Consider the following 18,392-nt stretch of genomic DNA (forward strand, 5'->3'; position numbering starts at 1 on the left):
TGGTCTAGGCTGTGAGTTTTGAAGACAGACCATGAGTTGTATGTAATCGCATAAGATTTTGTCACAATCCAATCATTTCAACAGATCTGCAATTCTACCTCACACATATTTCAGAAGTTTTTCATGCAGATACACGCGTTTATTTCAATGTGAGGGTTGTTTTGTTCAACTACTAAAAGTGGAGAATAGACGTTTCTTGCTGCCAATATGATCACACCTTTCATGAAAAAGTTGACTGAATGAAGTAAAATGATGAATATGTGAAACTGAATTATGAGTTATTAAAAAATGACTGTCTTTATTAAGTTATAAAGTTATTTTACAATAATATCAAGAATGGATTGGTGTAATAGCAGTAATAAACTAAATTTCAAAAGTAAAATGAGTGGAGTCTTCATTCTTGAAGATGTGCAACAAAAAAACTCTGTTGTATCCCTTTAGTCTATGTAGACTCAATAAACCGAAAGGTGTTACACAAGGAAACCTCCGAGTAGATCACTGCTTCTTGTTGTTGAATGGCAAATGTCTGGTTTCGAGTATGGCACTGCAGTGACTGTATTTTGTGCCTGTATTACTAGAAAAAAAACATTACCACCATTTGGGCTACACAATCCAAAAACAACAAAAAATGTAATCCAACAAACTGGCAAAATGTGAACATCCTAATCTGCAATCATGAGGAAAGACCATAAAAAAAGAAATCATCATCAATCCACCCTGTTATTAGAACGCCTTTTTCTCAAGACATTCCAAGATGGCCTGGATCCTCCGAACAGCCTCTTTGCGAGCCTGTCTAACAACGTCCTGCCCGTAGGTCTCCACAGAGTCCAACTCAAGCAGCTCTTTTGTCAACAGTTCCTCCAGGCATCGGTAGCTCTTGTCTGTCTTTTTTCCCACAAACTCATCCACATCCTCTTGAAGAAGCTGAACTCGGGCCAAAATCTGCTGAACTCGAGCCAGGCTGGAATTATCTTTTAGTGGAGCTGGCATGGACGACGCTGGAGGGGAAGACATAGGAGGTTGTTCATTTTGGGCAGGTTTGGGTTCGAGTCCTCCAACGCCAGAGGAAGTCTTGTAGATTTGAGGTGGACTGCTGAACTGGGTGGGTTTGGGTGGAAGCGCAGATGAGTTTGGTGTGCTCACACGTGGTCTGGAGCCTGCAGGCTGGTTTTTAGGTTGCATATGAGGCTGACTTTGATATGGTGGATCCTAAAGGGGAGAGAGTAATTTCATAAATAAATTTTAGACAAACACCCCATTTTTTCTATTTTATTTTGCCATTGTTAGTGGTTGTTATAGTTTTAAATTATATGTATATAATTATATAAATAACCATTTATAGTGTTATATGTGTTAGTATTGTTATAATATTGTTAGTGGTTTTGTAAAAAAAATTTAGTCAATCAATCAAAAATAAAAAATAAAAAAATGTAATTCATCAGCCTAAAAGTGGACAAAGAATGTCAATGTCCTTAAAAAACAAACATATTATATATTAATATTTTCCACTTTAACTTAAGATCACAATAATATTACCAAATATTCATTAGTTTCCTGAATTGTAACCCTTTAAATACTAGTTTGTTAATAAAGTCACATGTTTTTGTGAGAAAAAGACAATTATTAATTATTTTCCATTTACTACATGCAACAATTTTTTTTCTTAGTTAATTACATTTTTGGATGTGTCAGTGATAAACAACACAATTCATTATTTATTTCATAAAAAAAAAAAAAAAAAAAACACTACTCGGGTACATTTCCAAAAACTATTGTTAGCCAACCAAGGTCGAAAGATCCAACATTACAATAATAGTTCATTTATTTGTTGTTTCCCAAATCTATCATTCCAATGAACATTCACAAACTACATCACAAACATGTGCATTTGAATTACACATCTGGAGCTGTAGTTAAAAACATAGTCCCTGGTTGTACTCTATTGTCAGTTATCCACCCTATGCCCTATTCTCTCTTTGAATGTCCCAACATTTAAACTTGAAATGATTTCAGAAAGAAAAACAGTCACCTCCTACACCTACACTCTCCTGTAAATGTAATTATTTTAAGTAATTTTTACAGTTCAGTTTTAGCAATCTTTATATCAACAATGGACCCTTCGCTAAGCCCCGCCCTCCTTAGTTATTGTTGCTACGCCTGTCAAGCTTTTGTGCCTGGCACAGCTTTTTCAATGTGTGTGCGCCGGTTTCAGACATTGCCAGGTATATAATGTCATTTTTGTCGAATAGGTGAGATATCCGAGAAAGCCAGACAAAAAAAGACTGCAGTATGCATTACGGGTATATTCACCACATAATAAGCAACCGGTTAGAGAATAAATCAATCAAAATTGAAGCTAGCTTAGCCTAACCGCCTCATATGCTAACCATTCAACAGCTTAGCTCATGCTCAGCAGGAGAGGTGACATTTAAAAATAATCTAATAATGACAAATCAAACCGTAATTTCTCTATTTTTAGCCAAAGAGCCTGATAGATTAATTGTTGTTCAATGAAATATAGCCTTAGGCTACTAACCGACGAGGAAACATAGACTGTGCTTTTAGACAGTTCATTCATAGAAAGAACAGCCAGAAAAGGGAAAATGTTGGATTTGTGCCGAATATTAGCACCATTGACAGTGAAAAACAGTGTACAGTAAGTTACCTATTACTGTCAGTATGTTTGTGTGCTCTTTATGAATTACTGAAAAACAGCTGGGGGTAAAGTATATAGATCGCAGCTGCTCAGTTTGTGATCATATCTCGGTTTTGTTCTGTTGATTTGTAATTTCAAATATTCGTAGCTTGAAATAGATGGAAATATGAAGTTCAGTAACAGATTCGCAGATTCATATTTTCCGGATCAATAACTCATGTCATTACGACCTATTCCCCATCTGTATAGCATCTTATAAAGCTTATTAATTTAAAGGGAGATTAGTAAGGGGTGTACTGTGAGTAAAATATCATAAATACCTTGTGCTCATATGGAGGTGGTGCGGGTCCTTGCCATGGAGGGGGGTGAGGTGGTCGTACATGACTGCCATAGTGGCTATGGGGTGTCTGGGAATCAGAAGGCCATTGCTGCTGAGGCAGTGTGGGTCCATACCCTTGAGTGTGGGACCAAGCCTCATGCTGGGGTCTTGACAGCACAGGCTGCTGGTTGGGGTAAGGGGCATTCTGAGGGCATCCTTCTGGGTAATGTGGGTAAGATCCTGCTGGGTATCCAGGAGCCTGAGAGGAGGACAGAAAAAAAAATGGTGAAACCAAAACTGCAAATGCCTCTTAAAATATTAGACCAGTGTTTCTCATGTCTAAACATTCTGGGAGATGGGTCCTGAGGACTAGAGTTAAGTTACACTTTATGATATATTATAGCGTGGTTAGTTTAGATCAGAGGTGTCCAAACTCTGTCCTGGAGGGCCGATGTCCAGGAGAGTTTTGCTCCAACCCTAATCAAACACATCTGAACCAGCTAATCAAGCTCTTATTGGATATACTACAATCTACAGGCAAGTGTGTTGAAGCAAGTTGGAGCTAAATTCTAGGACCTCTAGGACCGAGTTTGGACACCCCTGCTTTAGATTGTGTATGATGGATGGAAATGAGTACCAAAAACATATTGCTATATACGAATGAATGATCCAGGATGACAAACATGATTTAACAACATACTCTAAAACACCAAAATACCAACCATTTTTAAATATTTTGAAAATAATGATCAATTTTTATATTCTAGTAGTATTTTATATTTACTTGTATAAGTTTAAGGGTCAAAATATTGCTGAACGAATATCAGATGCCAAAAGCAAAAATTTACATAGCTACTTTCAGTCCAGTGTGCCACCACAGAAAATCATTGAAACAGAGCCTCCTGTCATTTAAAACCCCTGAGACCTTCGTTCATCTACAGAACACAAAATAAGATATTTTAGGTGATATATAAGAGCACCCTCACCCTTTATAGAAAGCAACGTTCTCAACATAGACAAAGTTCAGAAACCTACCAAAAACATCCTCAAACAGGCCATTTGCCTTCAGTGGTCCGATCAGTCTATTATCAAGCTATACAAATCCTTTTGAGTGCACAAAGTGCACAGTGAACATGCACAATATACTGACACTGAGAATAAATAACTGTTGAATAAATAATTATTGGTGTTTTATTTGCACATAAAAGTATTCTCGTAGCTTAAAAACAATATGATTGAATTACTGAAAGCATATGGTATGTTTTTTTCAGGATACTTATTGGTATTTTTCTGGACTTTCAATAAAGCTTCTATAAAGAATGAGAGAGCTCTTAAATTTCATTTAAAATATCTTGTGTTCTGAAGATGAACAGTGTTCTCACATGAGGGTGAGTTTTTATGATAATTTAAATTTTTCAACCACTGAATTAGAAGATGTATAAAGCTGAGCTAAGCACACATTAATATGAATAATCACTAAACACCATGCATGTATTTGACCATTAAAGCGCACACATTAAGATGGCGTTAGATGTGCGTGTGCTCTGCTGTCCGAGGCTAAGCGCGGACCGCGCGGAACGCGCACACAGACACACACAAACACACTACATGTCTGAGGCTAAGCGCAGCGCGCACACACACAACAGCACATTCTCTTTCGCGCTTAAAAAAATATGAATGATGCGGATCCCATGCTGCAAAAGTTACATTACAGCACATCTTTTAGTCACTTTCACGTGGAACTGAAAAGGAAGCGGTATATGACGGAATAATCATTTATCTCGATTAATGGTTTTTCATAATCGTTAGAAGCCGTAATCGAAATCGAAACCAGATTTTCGATTAATTGCACAGCCCGACCTAGTAGGTATTGGTAATTTGTGTGTGGCTCATTCATGGTCGCACGAAGGCTGAACAAACTCCACAACTACATCAAAGAACCATTTGGAAACTTCCTGGTTAAGTCTTAACTTTAGTGTTTGTTTCTGTCTGTGTTTGTGCTGCTTTTATTCTGACAACTGACCCTGGTTATGCTTCTCTGAAGTGACATGTTCAAAGACAACTAGCTTGTTTGCATTTAAAATTCCCACTGACCCAAAAATTTACATTTTCAACGTGGTATAATAAATTATCTGTTGTGTATTTTGACCTCAAATTTCAGACATATTCCGGAGACATAATATTGTAATTTTTGTAAAAAGTAAAAAGGGATGAACACTATAAACTTGTTTACCCCATTTTGATTGAAAATTGGTTAAAAAATCCAATAAAAATGAGCTTGGAGCAAAACTAAACTAACATTCATATATTATCCTTATATGTAGCTGAATTTACCGCTTGGCAGTGAGGTACAGGGTAGGGGGGATGAGTCGAGCCCCCTGCATTCTGTTCAGGGCAGGATTGGTTGTGATAATGAGGTTGTCTTGAAGGAACCTGGTCACTGCAGTAGAATGGATTAGAAGGATGTAGCATACTTGTGGAGTATTGCCCTGGATTGTACACTCCATTGGGATAGGCTGGCATTGCCTAAAATGGCAAAGCAGAGTATAAAAGCAAAGTCAGCAGTATGTTAAGACAGACAGAGAGAATCCTGCATAGAACTCAAGAGTCAGCTGTACCTGGGGATTGTATGATGCCTGTCCATTCACCTCTGTTCCAGGGGGGTATGAGCTGCCATAGGGCCCTGCTGTATGTGACTGTGGGTACCAGTAACTTGAGTAGCCTGGATACTGAGATTCCTAAAATAAATAATGAAAAAAATAAATAAGATTAAATAATAAAAAATAATAAAACAGTTCTGTCTGGTTTTAAAATCTGACTAGCTTACAGGCATATGATATAATAAGTATATATGCCAGTGACAAGGCCAGAAATGGTAATGCAATTGGAATTAGAAATAGAAAAGTCCTCAGTGCCTACTCTTACACCAAGCATATAATAACTAGTTTCTTATATAGATCATCTCTGATAACACAATAAATGATTTAACAAGGCATGAGCTGATATTTCTGAGTCAAACACTGATTTCGCATAATCATTCACTTTATCACAAGGCTTATATATAGTAAGCTGACCTTATTCAAGATGTGAATGCAAAAATAGCCTGACACCGCATTCCATTTGTATTTATTAGAAAAGAAATAAGAAAAAAAAGGAAAAGTTAAGTTTTACTACTGAGAAACAAGACTTAATTTGCATATCGTAACTTTCATTCACCTGCTCCTCAAATCTCCATTGCGAGTTCTCTTCATGCTTTGAGGTTCTATATTTCAATAACAAAAGCTTATGAATTTGGTTTGAACAGAAATAGTGACATACAGTGTGCTCTTCTGGTCCCACGTGTGCTCGTGCAGCACACATTATTTTCATTTTCATTTTACTTTAAACTTTAGTATTCACTAATGGGATCTATACAATTTTCTTTTTAACTATTAATGTCAATATCAGAGCTCTACTGATTTTTTGGGGCCGATGCACTGGGGGTTTTTTTTGGCCAATGCTTTTACTGATGTCAGAGAGTAAAAAGATACAGATATATTATAGTACAATACCAGTCAAAAGGATATTGTCTTATTCGCATAAACAACCTTTGATTAGTATATACACAGGGTTTGACGCTTACACTTTTGAGAAGGAGAACATGTGCTCCTAAGTTTAAAAAAAATTAATAGAAAAGAATTTCAGAGGTGCACTGAAAGCACATTAAATCATCCCTGTTTTTGCCTATTCATGGGACATAAAGAGAACTTTAAGCTCAAAGCAACTTTTCATTAATTTGAAGACAATAAATACACAACAGCGGTCTCTTTAAATAGTATTTATAAATTATTTTTAATTTAAACTGTATAAAGTTTAGCAAATGGTCACAGCAAGACAATAATCAAATTGCTTATGAAGGCCTCAGATATTCAGATGTGAACATGTGTATAAATGTTTTTAGTTAAATTATTCATCTGGTTTTGTGCAGAAAAAAATTAAATAGGGAGTTTTTATTAATAATAATAATAATAATAATTATTATTATTATTATTATTATTATGTCATAAGTAAGGCTGTCCCTGAATAAAGATTTTCTTTTCTTAGCCATTAGTCGACTAATTGTGGTTTATAAAATTAATTTATTCGTTTAAGTTTAAGGGCTGAAAAAGAATGCAATCTGTAACATTTTGTTATACAGATATACTGTAAGAAACATAAAAGAAATCGAAATTAAATACTTGCACATGCATAAAATGTCACTGATAAAAAAATGTTTTAAACGGCATAGAGCTTTGCTGAGTATTATTAATTTATAAATAAGACATTAACATTCACACAAATTAAAAACATTTGCTACAATGTAGGACACCGGCCCTCCAGGAACGAGTTTGGACACCACTGGCCTAAAGAAACTAAAACAAATGCATCACAAAGTCCAACTGTGATATGAAATATTTCATGTTTTTTAAAGCCAACTTAAATTTTTAATATACATCCTTTCCTGTCATTTAGACCTCTAACACATTCCCAAAAAAAAGGTGTGACAAAAGCAATTTAGGACCAGCAATCAGGTAAAATTGGTTAAATAATGATGTGATTTAAAATAAGTGATGTCAACAGGTGATTGTAATTATGATTTGGTACAAAAGCTGTATCTAAGAAAAGTCTGGTCCTTTAGGAGGAAAGATGGATCACCAGTTTGCCAACAAATACGTGAGAAAAGTAATGAGATGTTTAAAAACAATGTTCCTCAAATATATTTCACAATAATGTGCCTCGTACACAACGGGACGCTTTTCGTTTGCGCTTATCATAAGCGTTTTGAGACGTTTTTCTGTATTCAAACCCAATCGATTTTTACTAGCATCGAGCAGAAGAGTATGCGAAACCACTTCTTGGCATTAGATGGCGCTACACTACTTTAAGCTTCTGACACCTGCTTGTAACACAGAGGAAGAAGAGAGAAAGTTGACATGCTTGTTGTTAAAGTTACTGGCGATTCGAACAAGCATGCATGGTTCAAGTAGCTTCAATGACGCTTTTGCGCCTGGCGTTTTGCGCGTTGGTGTGCACGATCACATTGGCACCCTTTATTTAGTCACAAGGTGTTAAACGTTGACAGAAAACGTGAGCAAAAAGTGTCCCGGTGTGCACGGGCCTTGACAGTCGGATAAGTTTAAAGTAAAAGAACACATTGTCAGAATGCATTTTCTTGAGAATAACTTTTTCTAAATATTGTAATAGGTATATTTTAAGACCATGCATTTTATACTAACGTATGCTATTTCTAAATGGTATTTAAATGTAGGGATGCAACGATTATAAATTATGGGTGTGCGATTATAGTCTAAGAAAAAATCACGGTTACACAGTTATCACGATTATTTGCATTCATTGATTTAAACCCCACTAGTTTAAAACTAAAATTATTTTAAATTTGGTTTTGTAGTTCCGGCCTAAATAAATATTTGTTGTCCCATTTACATTGTCAGGTCTTGATCCCAAATTCCGATTTGTTGCCTATATCTGATTTGTTAGCCTGTCTGTTTACACGTTGTTTTAATTGTGACCCATATCCAATTCATGCGTTTACACTTCCCATACAATTTACGATGTCGCGCATGCATAAAGGCAGATTCTAGCATCTGTGCCATGATGATATGTACAATCAATTTATAAATAATTTTTTGTTTGCGTCTAACCATCCACACAAAATAGTCTTATTATTTTGTTGCAGTCGTAACATGGATATTTTCTCAAGTTGTCATTAAACGTGGAGCTAACAAATGATGCCGATGCCGAGTGTTATCAGCCGAGCTCGGGCTCAAGGGCAGCCAAGCTCAGGCCAATTACTACCTGCTATCTGGGACTAGCCACGATGGAAGAAATTGTCTTGTTTTTAGCTCTGCGAAATATGCGAAGTGTAGTAAAATCAGTGAATGGTTCAGTTCAGTCCAGAGTTACCCCTACACAGTTTATGTAATGCTATGGCCCTGGTGTGTGTGTGTGTGTGTAGTTGAAGATGTAGCTTTTGCCTGTGCGCGCAGTGCTGCGCACTGGTGTTGGAGAGAATAAAGTTGTTCTATGTGAAGCCGCAGTGAGTGTATTAATAGCGACAAAAAGCAAAAGTTACAACACAAAGTTTGCCCAACTTTAAAATTATTTTGAGGCGGAGGTGGGAAAGGGCCGTCATCGGAGCTTGCACTTATGGTTCATGTGCTGTATATCCTCCACCATTCAGAGGAATGTATGGGTAACGAGAGAGGTCTCAGGTCTGGTAGGAGCAAATTGTGGCGACTGACCACTTTCCTCCTCTGTTTCCTCTGATGTTGTTTACCGCGCCGTCATCTCCACATACGCTCTTCCTTATGTTATTAAACCGCGGAGAAGCACCACATTGTTGCAAGTTTAATGATGTACAGAATGAAACGCCTCAATAAATCCGATCTGCCTGTTTACATAACAGTCGCATTGTCACATATCCGATCTATATCTGATTTATTTCCACATATGAAGGAGGCCTGAAACCGATCTCTGAATATCCGAATGCATGCGTTTTTTTTGTGTTTACATGGTCATAGAACAGATCCGATCTGTGTCACATATTGGCAAAAAAAATCGGAATTGGGTCACATTTAACTGGCAGTGTAAACGGGGCCTAACAGACCAGCACAGACAAACTAAAATGTTTACTCTATAGACGAATTACCATGTTTGTTAACATTCAGGATGCGCGCACAGGGAGGTGGCAGAAAAAACCGGGAGCGCTAGCATTTACAGCGAGGGAATGACATCCGATGCAGTACAGAGTCTGTTGTTGTCTTAGAAATAAAATATATCGATTGCACATTATATATATTATTTACATAATGCTTTCAGCATATTATAACAGCTCGTCACCCAGTGATAAGCACAGTGATTCGGCAAAATTAACGTTAAAGTGAGCGGCGTTCGTCTGACGGGTTCATTTGGATAGCACCCTCCCAATGAATATTGGATAAGACAAAATAACTAAGCATCCAGTCCCAAACATACAATCTCATTGAAGCTCCAAGTGATTTTACAAGATAGAAGTTAAAGGTGTACAAGTCTTTGGATGCCAACAGTGTTCTGTGTGGTCATGTGCAAGAAATAATGCTCCATGATGACCAGATTTAACACTATGTAGAGCTAAAAACCGAGGTTCTGCATAGCCAAAGACAAGGAAAGAAGACGGAGTTAACGTTATACAAGCTAAGCCCCGTGTAATTAATCACCAACACGCAAAACGACTGCATTCTGACAACGAACTGCACCTGTACGGCAGGATATGTGAACCTACACATAGAGGTAAAGTTGGTTTTATATTCGCACATTCAGACTTTCTCCTTAATAATATAATTTCATAAAAGTATTATCTGCCAAAATCTTATCAGCAGCCAATGACTATCACAGTACAACATTGTTCACAGTCAAATAAACAGTGTTAATGTTGTTTTCAAGTCACACTTGCAGGTTATTTCAAACCGAATATTCAAAGTGTCATGGTAATATAGGGAGTGTGTCACAAGTTGTCACTGAATGAATGTGTGAATATGAAACCAAGTTTACCTCAGTAACTTACACTTTCACGTTTCATTCTTAGCATTCAGTGTCGGCAGTTTAATTCACCTTTGTAACAGTTTTTGCTGAAATCATTTCTGCAATCAAAAACGAGTAATGTGTCTGATTCAGCATAGCGTCAACTTACCTGATATGACATGACAACTGCAGAGTACAGCATTTCTAATTAGGTTGTCACTTCATTCAGCTCCCTTTTAGCCAAAACGTCTGCAGTTAGCATTAAAGCAGTGTGGTGTATGATAAAAGTTACGTTTTCTATTTTTTTTTTTAATTGGCATCTAATTTGGCATCTTACCGCACAACATGACATCTTTCCTATTGCAGCCTGACTTTTTTGCAACCAGGAACCCGCGTGACGTCATGTATGACGTAGGTTGGTAATTGGTCTATTGTTCTCTGTTTAAAAGCCACTTTTGTTCATGTAGTTAAGAAGAATTTAAAGGTGCTGTATGTAACTTTTTGAATTTTTTACAGCGTAAAAATACAATACATTTGCAGAAATTAAAAAAAACATGCTAAGTGAACTTGTTTTTTTTTTTTTTCTGAAAAACAATGCTTAAGTAAGATATTCTGCTCTGAAAATGTGCATTACGTCCCAGAAAGTCGGTCTTTGTTTTGGTCTTTTAAACCGCCCAATTCCAGTTTAGCTTAAGTACTTAATATTTAATTTATGTATTATTTTAAAAAGTTAGAATTGAGTAGATGGTTTTCATTAAGTAATAAACAATAGCTAAAATGTAAAGTAAAGTGTGTGAATTTGAGTTGAACATGCAGAGGAAGAATAAAATAAAATAGAAAGAAACACTTTTCACGTGGAGTATAAGATGAAATGTAAGGTATAGAGGGCCCTTGCAAAATTGGTGAGTCCTGAAGTAAAAAGTTTTAGCCCTGGCCTAAGTGATGTTTAATAAAATAAAAAAAACAACAACTATTTTTCAAACATAATTTTAAATGTTACTTTGAAGGTACAATCCTTAGCATCAGCACATCAAGTAATAAACTTGATTATATTTTAAACGCTCCACAACTCTAATAAACTCACACACACTCCATGTATAACATACATGTCGTATAGGGATCGCGTTCACTCGAAGTTCAACCGTGTGACGCGCATGCACACAAAGGGCAGTGCAATTTGTCCTGGGGGTCAGATTTCAGAACCACCGAGTCCAAATTGATCCACACACGGTTGCATTTTAGCAACCAATCTGATAGTGTTGACCTGCACTAAGAAATTGGCTATATAAACATATATTCTTCACAATATCAGTGAGTTAATTGTTTATGCTCAGAATAAGGTAAAAGACTTACTGAAAACACATTCCATTAAAAAAAAAAACTGTTTGCTTTAAAAGTATTAAACCCAAGGTGTCATCAATGAAATTTGCACGCAACACTTCAGTGTTTCGCAGTCATACAGTATGCCTTTACCTGGAAACATTACGTTAAACAAACCATGTGATTTTACCCTACGACTTATCAACATACCCAGTGGGCCTTACTGAGTCAGTGGCGTGCAGCTAGATGATTTTTTGCCGCATGAATGATAGAAATGCGGTAACGGCTTCTGTAGTGTGTGTTTATACCTCGACGGCATCTGTAAACAAAGGACTTACCATGCCGTTGTTCCAGTTAACGTTATTGTTCTCTGACTTGTAACTTGAAGGCCAGGGTGACTTGGTTTCAGGCTGCATTTGCTGATGCATGATCCACGAAGCCTCACCTCTGCCTCTGTCGCTGCCAGCTGAATCGAAAGCCATTCCTTGTAACGCCACTAACTCTTTTTGCCTTAATTTAATTTCTTTCAATCACAGATTTACTTAAAAGAGACTATTTTGTCGCCACCACGTTTCACAAGATGCTGCAGCTAGATGCGTCAACGGTATTTATTTGCAATATTTGTGTTACACTGGTGAAGCACGGCACTGTCTTTCATTTCAACTCACCAGCCGACCCCTTAACTGACAGCTCAACTGGCCAATAGGAAACATGTACGCTGTTCACGCCACCTCCATGTACGGCCGGAAGTTAAAAATAATAAATATTTCATTACAATGCAATTACCGAGCAACAATAATTATTGTGGGGGTTAGGTTTAGGGTTCGGGTGGGCGTTAATAAAATGCAATCAATTGGTAATTCGATATATTTATAAAACAATTTTTACATTTCCGGGTTCCTAAGCAGGGGATTTCGTCATAGTTGGTGAACTTGGAGCGCAACGTATGAGAGAGTACCATTTAAGATTTTACAAAAATTTTACCCTGTTAAGCTTTTTAACCAGATTTATTGAAGACATGGATGTCAATTGTTCAGTTTTATACTCAGAAACAGTACCTCATATTTTCTGCCATTGTTTGTATACAAAATGGTTATGGAAGTGCTGTCAAATTTTGGAAGTGTTGAAATTTTCTTTTACTGTATGAATATGTTATTTTTGTTTTGTTTTTCAACTATGATAAGAAGTTGGAAATTGAAGCTTAAGTTATTAATCTTCTGATTATACTTACAAAGTTTCATATCCATCGATGTAAATTTAGCAATCATAAACCTGTTTTGGGTACTTAAATAACTAAATAATTATAAAAATACAATTAAGGAGAGTGAAAAAAAAAAAAAAAGCTGTTAAAACCATGTATTTGTTTGACACTTATAAGTTATTGTGAGATGGCCTAGCATTATTTATTTGTAATATTATTATTTTTTCTGTTGTTTTATTTTGTTTAACCTATTGAGTTTTTGTATCTATATAATTTTTTTATACTTTTCATTCTTTGTATACCTCTGGCATTGTTTTGTATGTATCCTTCTTGCATTAACAATAAAAAAACGAATGAGAGAGTATTACAAAAATGTTTGCATTCTAATTTGCTTAAATAATAAAATAACTTCACGATATTTATACGACATTCAGAACAAAATAAACGAGGCAAAAACCAATAATAAAAACAATAACAAATATATATATATATACATACAGCCCATACAGTAAGTCTTCTGTTTCAACACTAATAAACGTGGACAATGATTTATAGTTTAATAATTTATAATGATTGTAATTTCACTGTTCTGTGCTTTGCATTTATCTTTTGTGGTTCAGTCAATTCGAGAGAAAGGTTTGTGAACGGGTTGCTTTTAAAGATCCGACTCAAACAGATTAGTAAATGGGATAGCAAACAAATTGTGTAATCTAACCACTATCATCTGTGATTTTTTTTTTTAATTTTATTTGCATAACGAGAACAATAGCATACAAAAAAATTAGGAATACAATGCTTACATTTTTGTACAGTAAAGGAACATCAGTAGAAAAAAAACACAAACACAAAAGAAAATAAAAATAAGGGGATATAGAAATTACAAAAAAAAAATCGCATAAGAAAAAGATTTTAAAATTGCATACATTGTTATAGCTTTTTAATTTATTTTTTTTTATTTTATTTATTTTGTGTGTGTGTCTTTTAGGGTTTCGGTATAATTGGACTATTTTTGTTCCCATATATTATCATTAAATTAATAAACAAATTTTGCTCCAAAGTTTTATTATTAATATTGTACATCAAAATAATCATCTATGATATCGAACTATAGTCGTCGTTGCAGTTCACGTAAATACACTATCAAAAATACGAAGGGACCTGAACGTTTATATATCTATGGACCTGAACCATTGGTAACCGAAATGGTTAAATTTGCACCGGAAGCGTTTGGTTCTGCGTAACATCCTGTGGAATAAAGGATACGCGTTTGAAATAGTCCATGGCTTGATACTTTGTGTTTAAAAAACAATTCCCAAATGTCAGCATAATGAATTACATGCCAGGGACCGCGAGCCTCATCGAGGACATCGATAGTAAGTTAATTGCGAAATAAGAAAATGTGTTCGAGTGAATGAACACCGGCGAGACTGTTTTTTTTTTTTGTAATGATTTTTGTAAAAGTCATGTTAGTGGTAAACCGACAAGTATAACCTGAACGCTCTGTTCTATTGTTACGCAAGCTTAACTTTATTTTATGTAGCCTCATCTAGTTATTTAGTTCGATTAATTTACCTTAATGCAGGTGTTTTAGGTGATCACGTGATGAAATTGACATATCTTCGAGTTAAAAGGTATTCCTGTGATTGACAATGTTTTCATTTCACAGAAAAACACCTTGTACTGCTTCGAGATGGAAGAACGTTAATTGGCATCCTCAGAAGTATAGATCAGTTTGGTATGTAAAGAGGCCGTTAATTTAGCCTATTTTTATTATCACTTCAAAATATTAAGTGGTGTTCAGGTGGAGGTCTTAACGTTAAATAAAATTCTGTTCAATGTGTAAAATGTCTGGTTGCTGTTTGTCAGCCCATACCTGTATTCAAAATGTTTTTATTTTGTTTGTTTGTTTTTCCCAATGGGGTCATGTTTGGAATGGTATGAAAAAAAGAGTTGTGAGCTTTTTTATTTTCTTTATTATTAGCAAAACTACAATTATATTTTAACACGTTACTTTTTTTTCTTCCACAGCCAATCTAGTTTTGCATCAGACAGTTGAACGTATCCATGTAGGTAAAAAATTTGGTGACATACCTCGAGGGATATTTGTCGTCAGAGGAGAAAATGTTGTCTTGCTTGGAGAAGTAGTAAGTACAGCTTTTCATCATTCTGCAACTTTTTGAGTGATTTGTAAAGCATGTTTCCAATAATAAAAACGATAGCAAGCCATTTTTAGCATTAATGCCCTCGTGTTTTTGTAGTTTTGACCCATCATAGTTACAGTTAAGATGTGGACATCATGTATAACGGTCTCCAGCATCATCTAGTATAGAGGTAAAGTTGGTTTTAGATTCGGATAGTCAGACATTTTCCTTAATAGTATAATTTTAGAAAAGTATTCTTTGCCAGTTCTAATTAGGGAAATCATATAAGCAGCAAATTAATATCAAAGTACAACATTGTTCAAAGTCAAATAGATTGTGTTAATGTTGTTTTGAAGTCATACTTGCATGCTAATTCCAATCGAATATTTAAAGTAACATGGTAAACAATATAGGGACTTCTAAATGAACGAATGTGCGAATATAAAACCAACTTTACCTGTATTCATCTAGTTACTACGGAGCCGTTTTGACAGGAGCAGTGATGTTCATGACGCATCCAAGCATTTATATGTCAAAATTAATTTTATTTGTCTTACAAATGCTACAAACAAACACAGTCAAAAAACTGTTTCCCCGCTACTCCTGTCAGCTGATCACCCATCACCTGTGAGCCCTTGCGTAAGCAGGTGAGCTGACGTGACATATAGGTGGAGTTAATCTATATCACTAAACCACTCGATCAGTGACACAGAATAATACTTTATAATATTATTATTCTTATTCAATCATGCAACAAAGAAAATATAAATATATATTAATATCACAAATGGCTCCAACATCATGTGATAATGAATAGTCATAATATGCACTCAAGAAGTCTACAACATTATTTTGACTAGCTGTAATTTTCAAGATATCTGCAATGCTGTTGTGATTCGTCATATTCTTCCATTTGGCTTCAATTGAAAAATATTTTCGGGAATCTACAAATGAGTACAAATTTCAATTTTACCTATCACTGATTTGTATACTAGCCTAATTCTAGATAAAGATTTAAAATTAGCATTTAGCTTGTTTTATTTAAGTTGGCAATCTCCAACTGTAATAACAATTGTAAAAAAAAAAAAAAAAAAACAATGGACCCTTTTCACCAGGGCCGGATTGGGACTCATTTTCAGCCCTGGAGTTTCAAGCCAGACCGGCCCACCTCAGTTCACAACTGACTATATTAAAATAAGGTCATTTCCAATTCAGTTTCTAATGACACTATCACGTCTTTTTCAAGAAAACAGCTGCTTTAAAAATTCAAATGTTTAAAAGCCCTAACAGTATTATATGTCTTAACAATAAAAATGAAAAAAAAAATTCTATTAATTTTCCAGATGAGATTGGAACACGGGTCGGATGGCGTAGTAACACAACGTGTTTACCACTGGTCCACTATAACTCTAATGCAACGAGAAAAAAAAAGTATTAGACTGTGAGCTGCAAGACATGATATTACTTTCTATTGATGGCTTAATCTTTTTCTCCCCTTTTTAGATTTCTGATCAAGTTATGTCTGATTTATTAATGTAGTGAATCGTCTGATTTTCATTGAGCAGGTGTATTATTCATTAATATTAATTATTCGAATTCGCTGTTTGGGGTTGAATGATGATAGTTAACGTTACATCATCATTAACATTAGTTAACCTGCAGGCTGCAGTGCATTTTGCTTACGGGGCTGCGAGAAAATAAATAAGAAGAGCGGCGCTGCGGCAAAATAATAAATAAAAAGAGTGAAGCTATGGTCAAATAAATAAATAGATGAAAAAAAGTGCGACTGCTGAGAGTGCAAGCAGCTAGGGACACCGGCCCTCACGGCCAAAAAACGGACCGGCCCACCGGGAATTCTCCCTGTGCTCCCGATTAGCCAATCCGGGCCTGCTTTTCACATTTCCAGCTTTCTCAGTACGAAAGTCATTATAGTTGGGTTAGCTTGGAGTGCAGTAAATGGGAGAGAACAATAAATGTTTTTTTTACGATCACATTTGCTCAAATGATAAAAGAAAAACTCAGAGATGTTGGGTAAAGTCTAGATCGGATATGCGGCCGGCCGGAAGTGTGATATGCATATCAATATAGCAGCCTTTTTTTATGACTCTGTATAACAATAATTCATATTTTTACAGTACTGTGATGGTTGGGGCTAGGTGTTAAAAAATACAATTTATTGGGTAATTTAATAGATAACAAAGAACGGAACTGTTTTTACATTACTGTGACTATTGGGGTTGGAGTGAGGGTAGACATTAATAAAATACAATAAATGGGAAATTTTCTAAAAAATATAAATAATTCTCGTTAACTTCCAGCTGTATCCATATCCGATCAAGCAACAATCGAGATGGTGTTATCAAGACTTTGGAACAAAATTGTGTGAGACTCATAACTGTAGCCAGAAGAGAGAACTACGTCAAATTTACTGTCCTGTCCCCATAGACGCTGCATTTGAATTGCCTCGCATAAGCAGTAATTTGTTTTTTGTAATTTGATGCAAGGATGATATAACGTATGCATAAATATTCATACATTAAAAAAAATAAATCTAAATAATAAAATCTCAAGGATTTAAGATGCTGATGACCGTTAAACATGTTAAAATTGTCTTGACAAAAGGGTCAATTAATGATATCTCTAATTGGATTTTGAGTAGTCTATTACATCATAACAATTTATTATCTTTTATCGCAAACTACTTTTTACTGTTATTTCAATTATAGATATCTCTAAATTACTAAAGTACTAGTCCGAACTTATTTACAAATCTCGTGAATGTAAACTGAATTAAATGCAAGTTCTCATCAATCAATGACAATTTAGATAGTTTTCAGAATGTTTTTCAATGTTTACAGTTATCCATATTGAGATTTTTCCAAGTGACATGGATAGTTGCAGATTTCTATACATAAAGACCATTTGAAAAAATTAAATCCATACGAGTTATCTTTATTACATAAGAACTTACAAGTCACTGTTTACATTCAAGAGATCTGTAAATAGGATATCCAGAGTTTAGCTCAACAACCCTGATCAAACACCACTAAACCAACTAAGTAGAATCTGAAGGAGCACTTGGTAAGAAAAAGACAGGTGCTCGATCAAGGTTGCAGCTGAACTGTGCTGCAATGTAGATATTCAGGAGTTAGAGATACCGTTGTTTACCTTGGTGGCATGGTCAATTGAAGATATCAATGGAGTCTTAAGGGCGAG

At 35.4% G+C, this 18,392-nt stretch overlaps 2 protein-coding genes across 2 annotated transcripts in view; one reads left to right on the forward strand and one right to left on the reverse strand.

Moving 5' to 3' along the window:
• Window positions 1–274: 274 nt before the first annotated feature.
• On the reverse strand, window positions 275–12,459 carry bag4 (BCL2 associated athanogene 4). The gene is given in 5 exon segments (NM_001256729.2): window positions 275–1,209; window positions 2,977–3,234; window positions 5,310–5,501; window positions 5,594–5,713; window positions 12,173–12,459. Coding segments are annotated over 5 exon segments (1,200 nt in total). The 5' UTR covers window positions 12,317–12,459; the 3' UTR covers window positions 275–723.
• A 1,811-nt stretch (window positions 12,460–14,270) lies between these two features.
• The window catches only part of lsm1 (LSM1, U6 small nuclear RNA associated), a 5,338-nt gene continuing 1,216 nt past the window's right edge, over window positions 14,271–18,392 (forward strand). Inside the window, 3 exon segments of the mRNA NM_001003551.1 lie at window positions 14,271–14,408; window positions 14,702–14,770; window positions 15,064–15,179. Coding sequence (NP_001003551.1) covers window positions 14,363–14,408; window positions 14,702–14,770; window positions 15,064–15,179 — 231 coding nt within the window. The 5' untranslated portion in view covers window positions 14,271–14,362.

This window comes from Danio rerio, chromosome 8 (assembly GCF_049306965.1).
Source record: "Danio rerio strain Tuebingen ecotype United States chromosome 8, GRCz12tu, whole genome shotgun sequence".
Taxonomy (NCBI): Eukaryota; Metazoa; Chordata; class Actinopteri; order Cypriniformes; family Danionidae; genus Danio; species Danio rerio.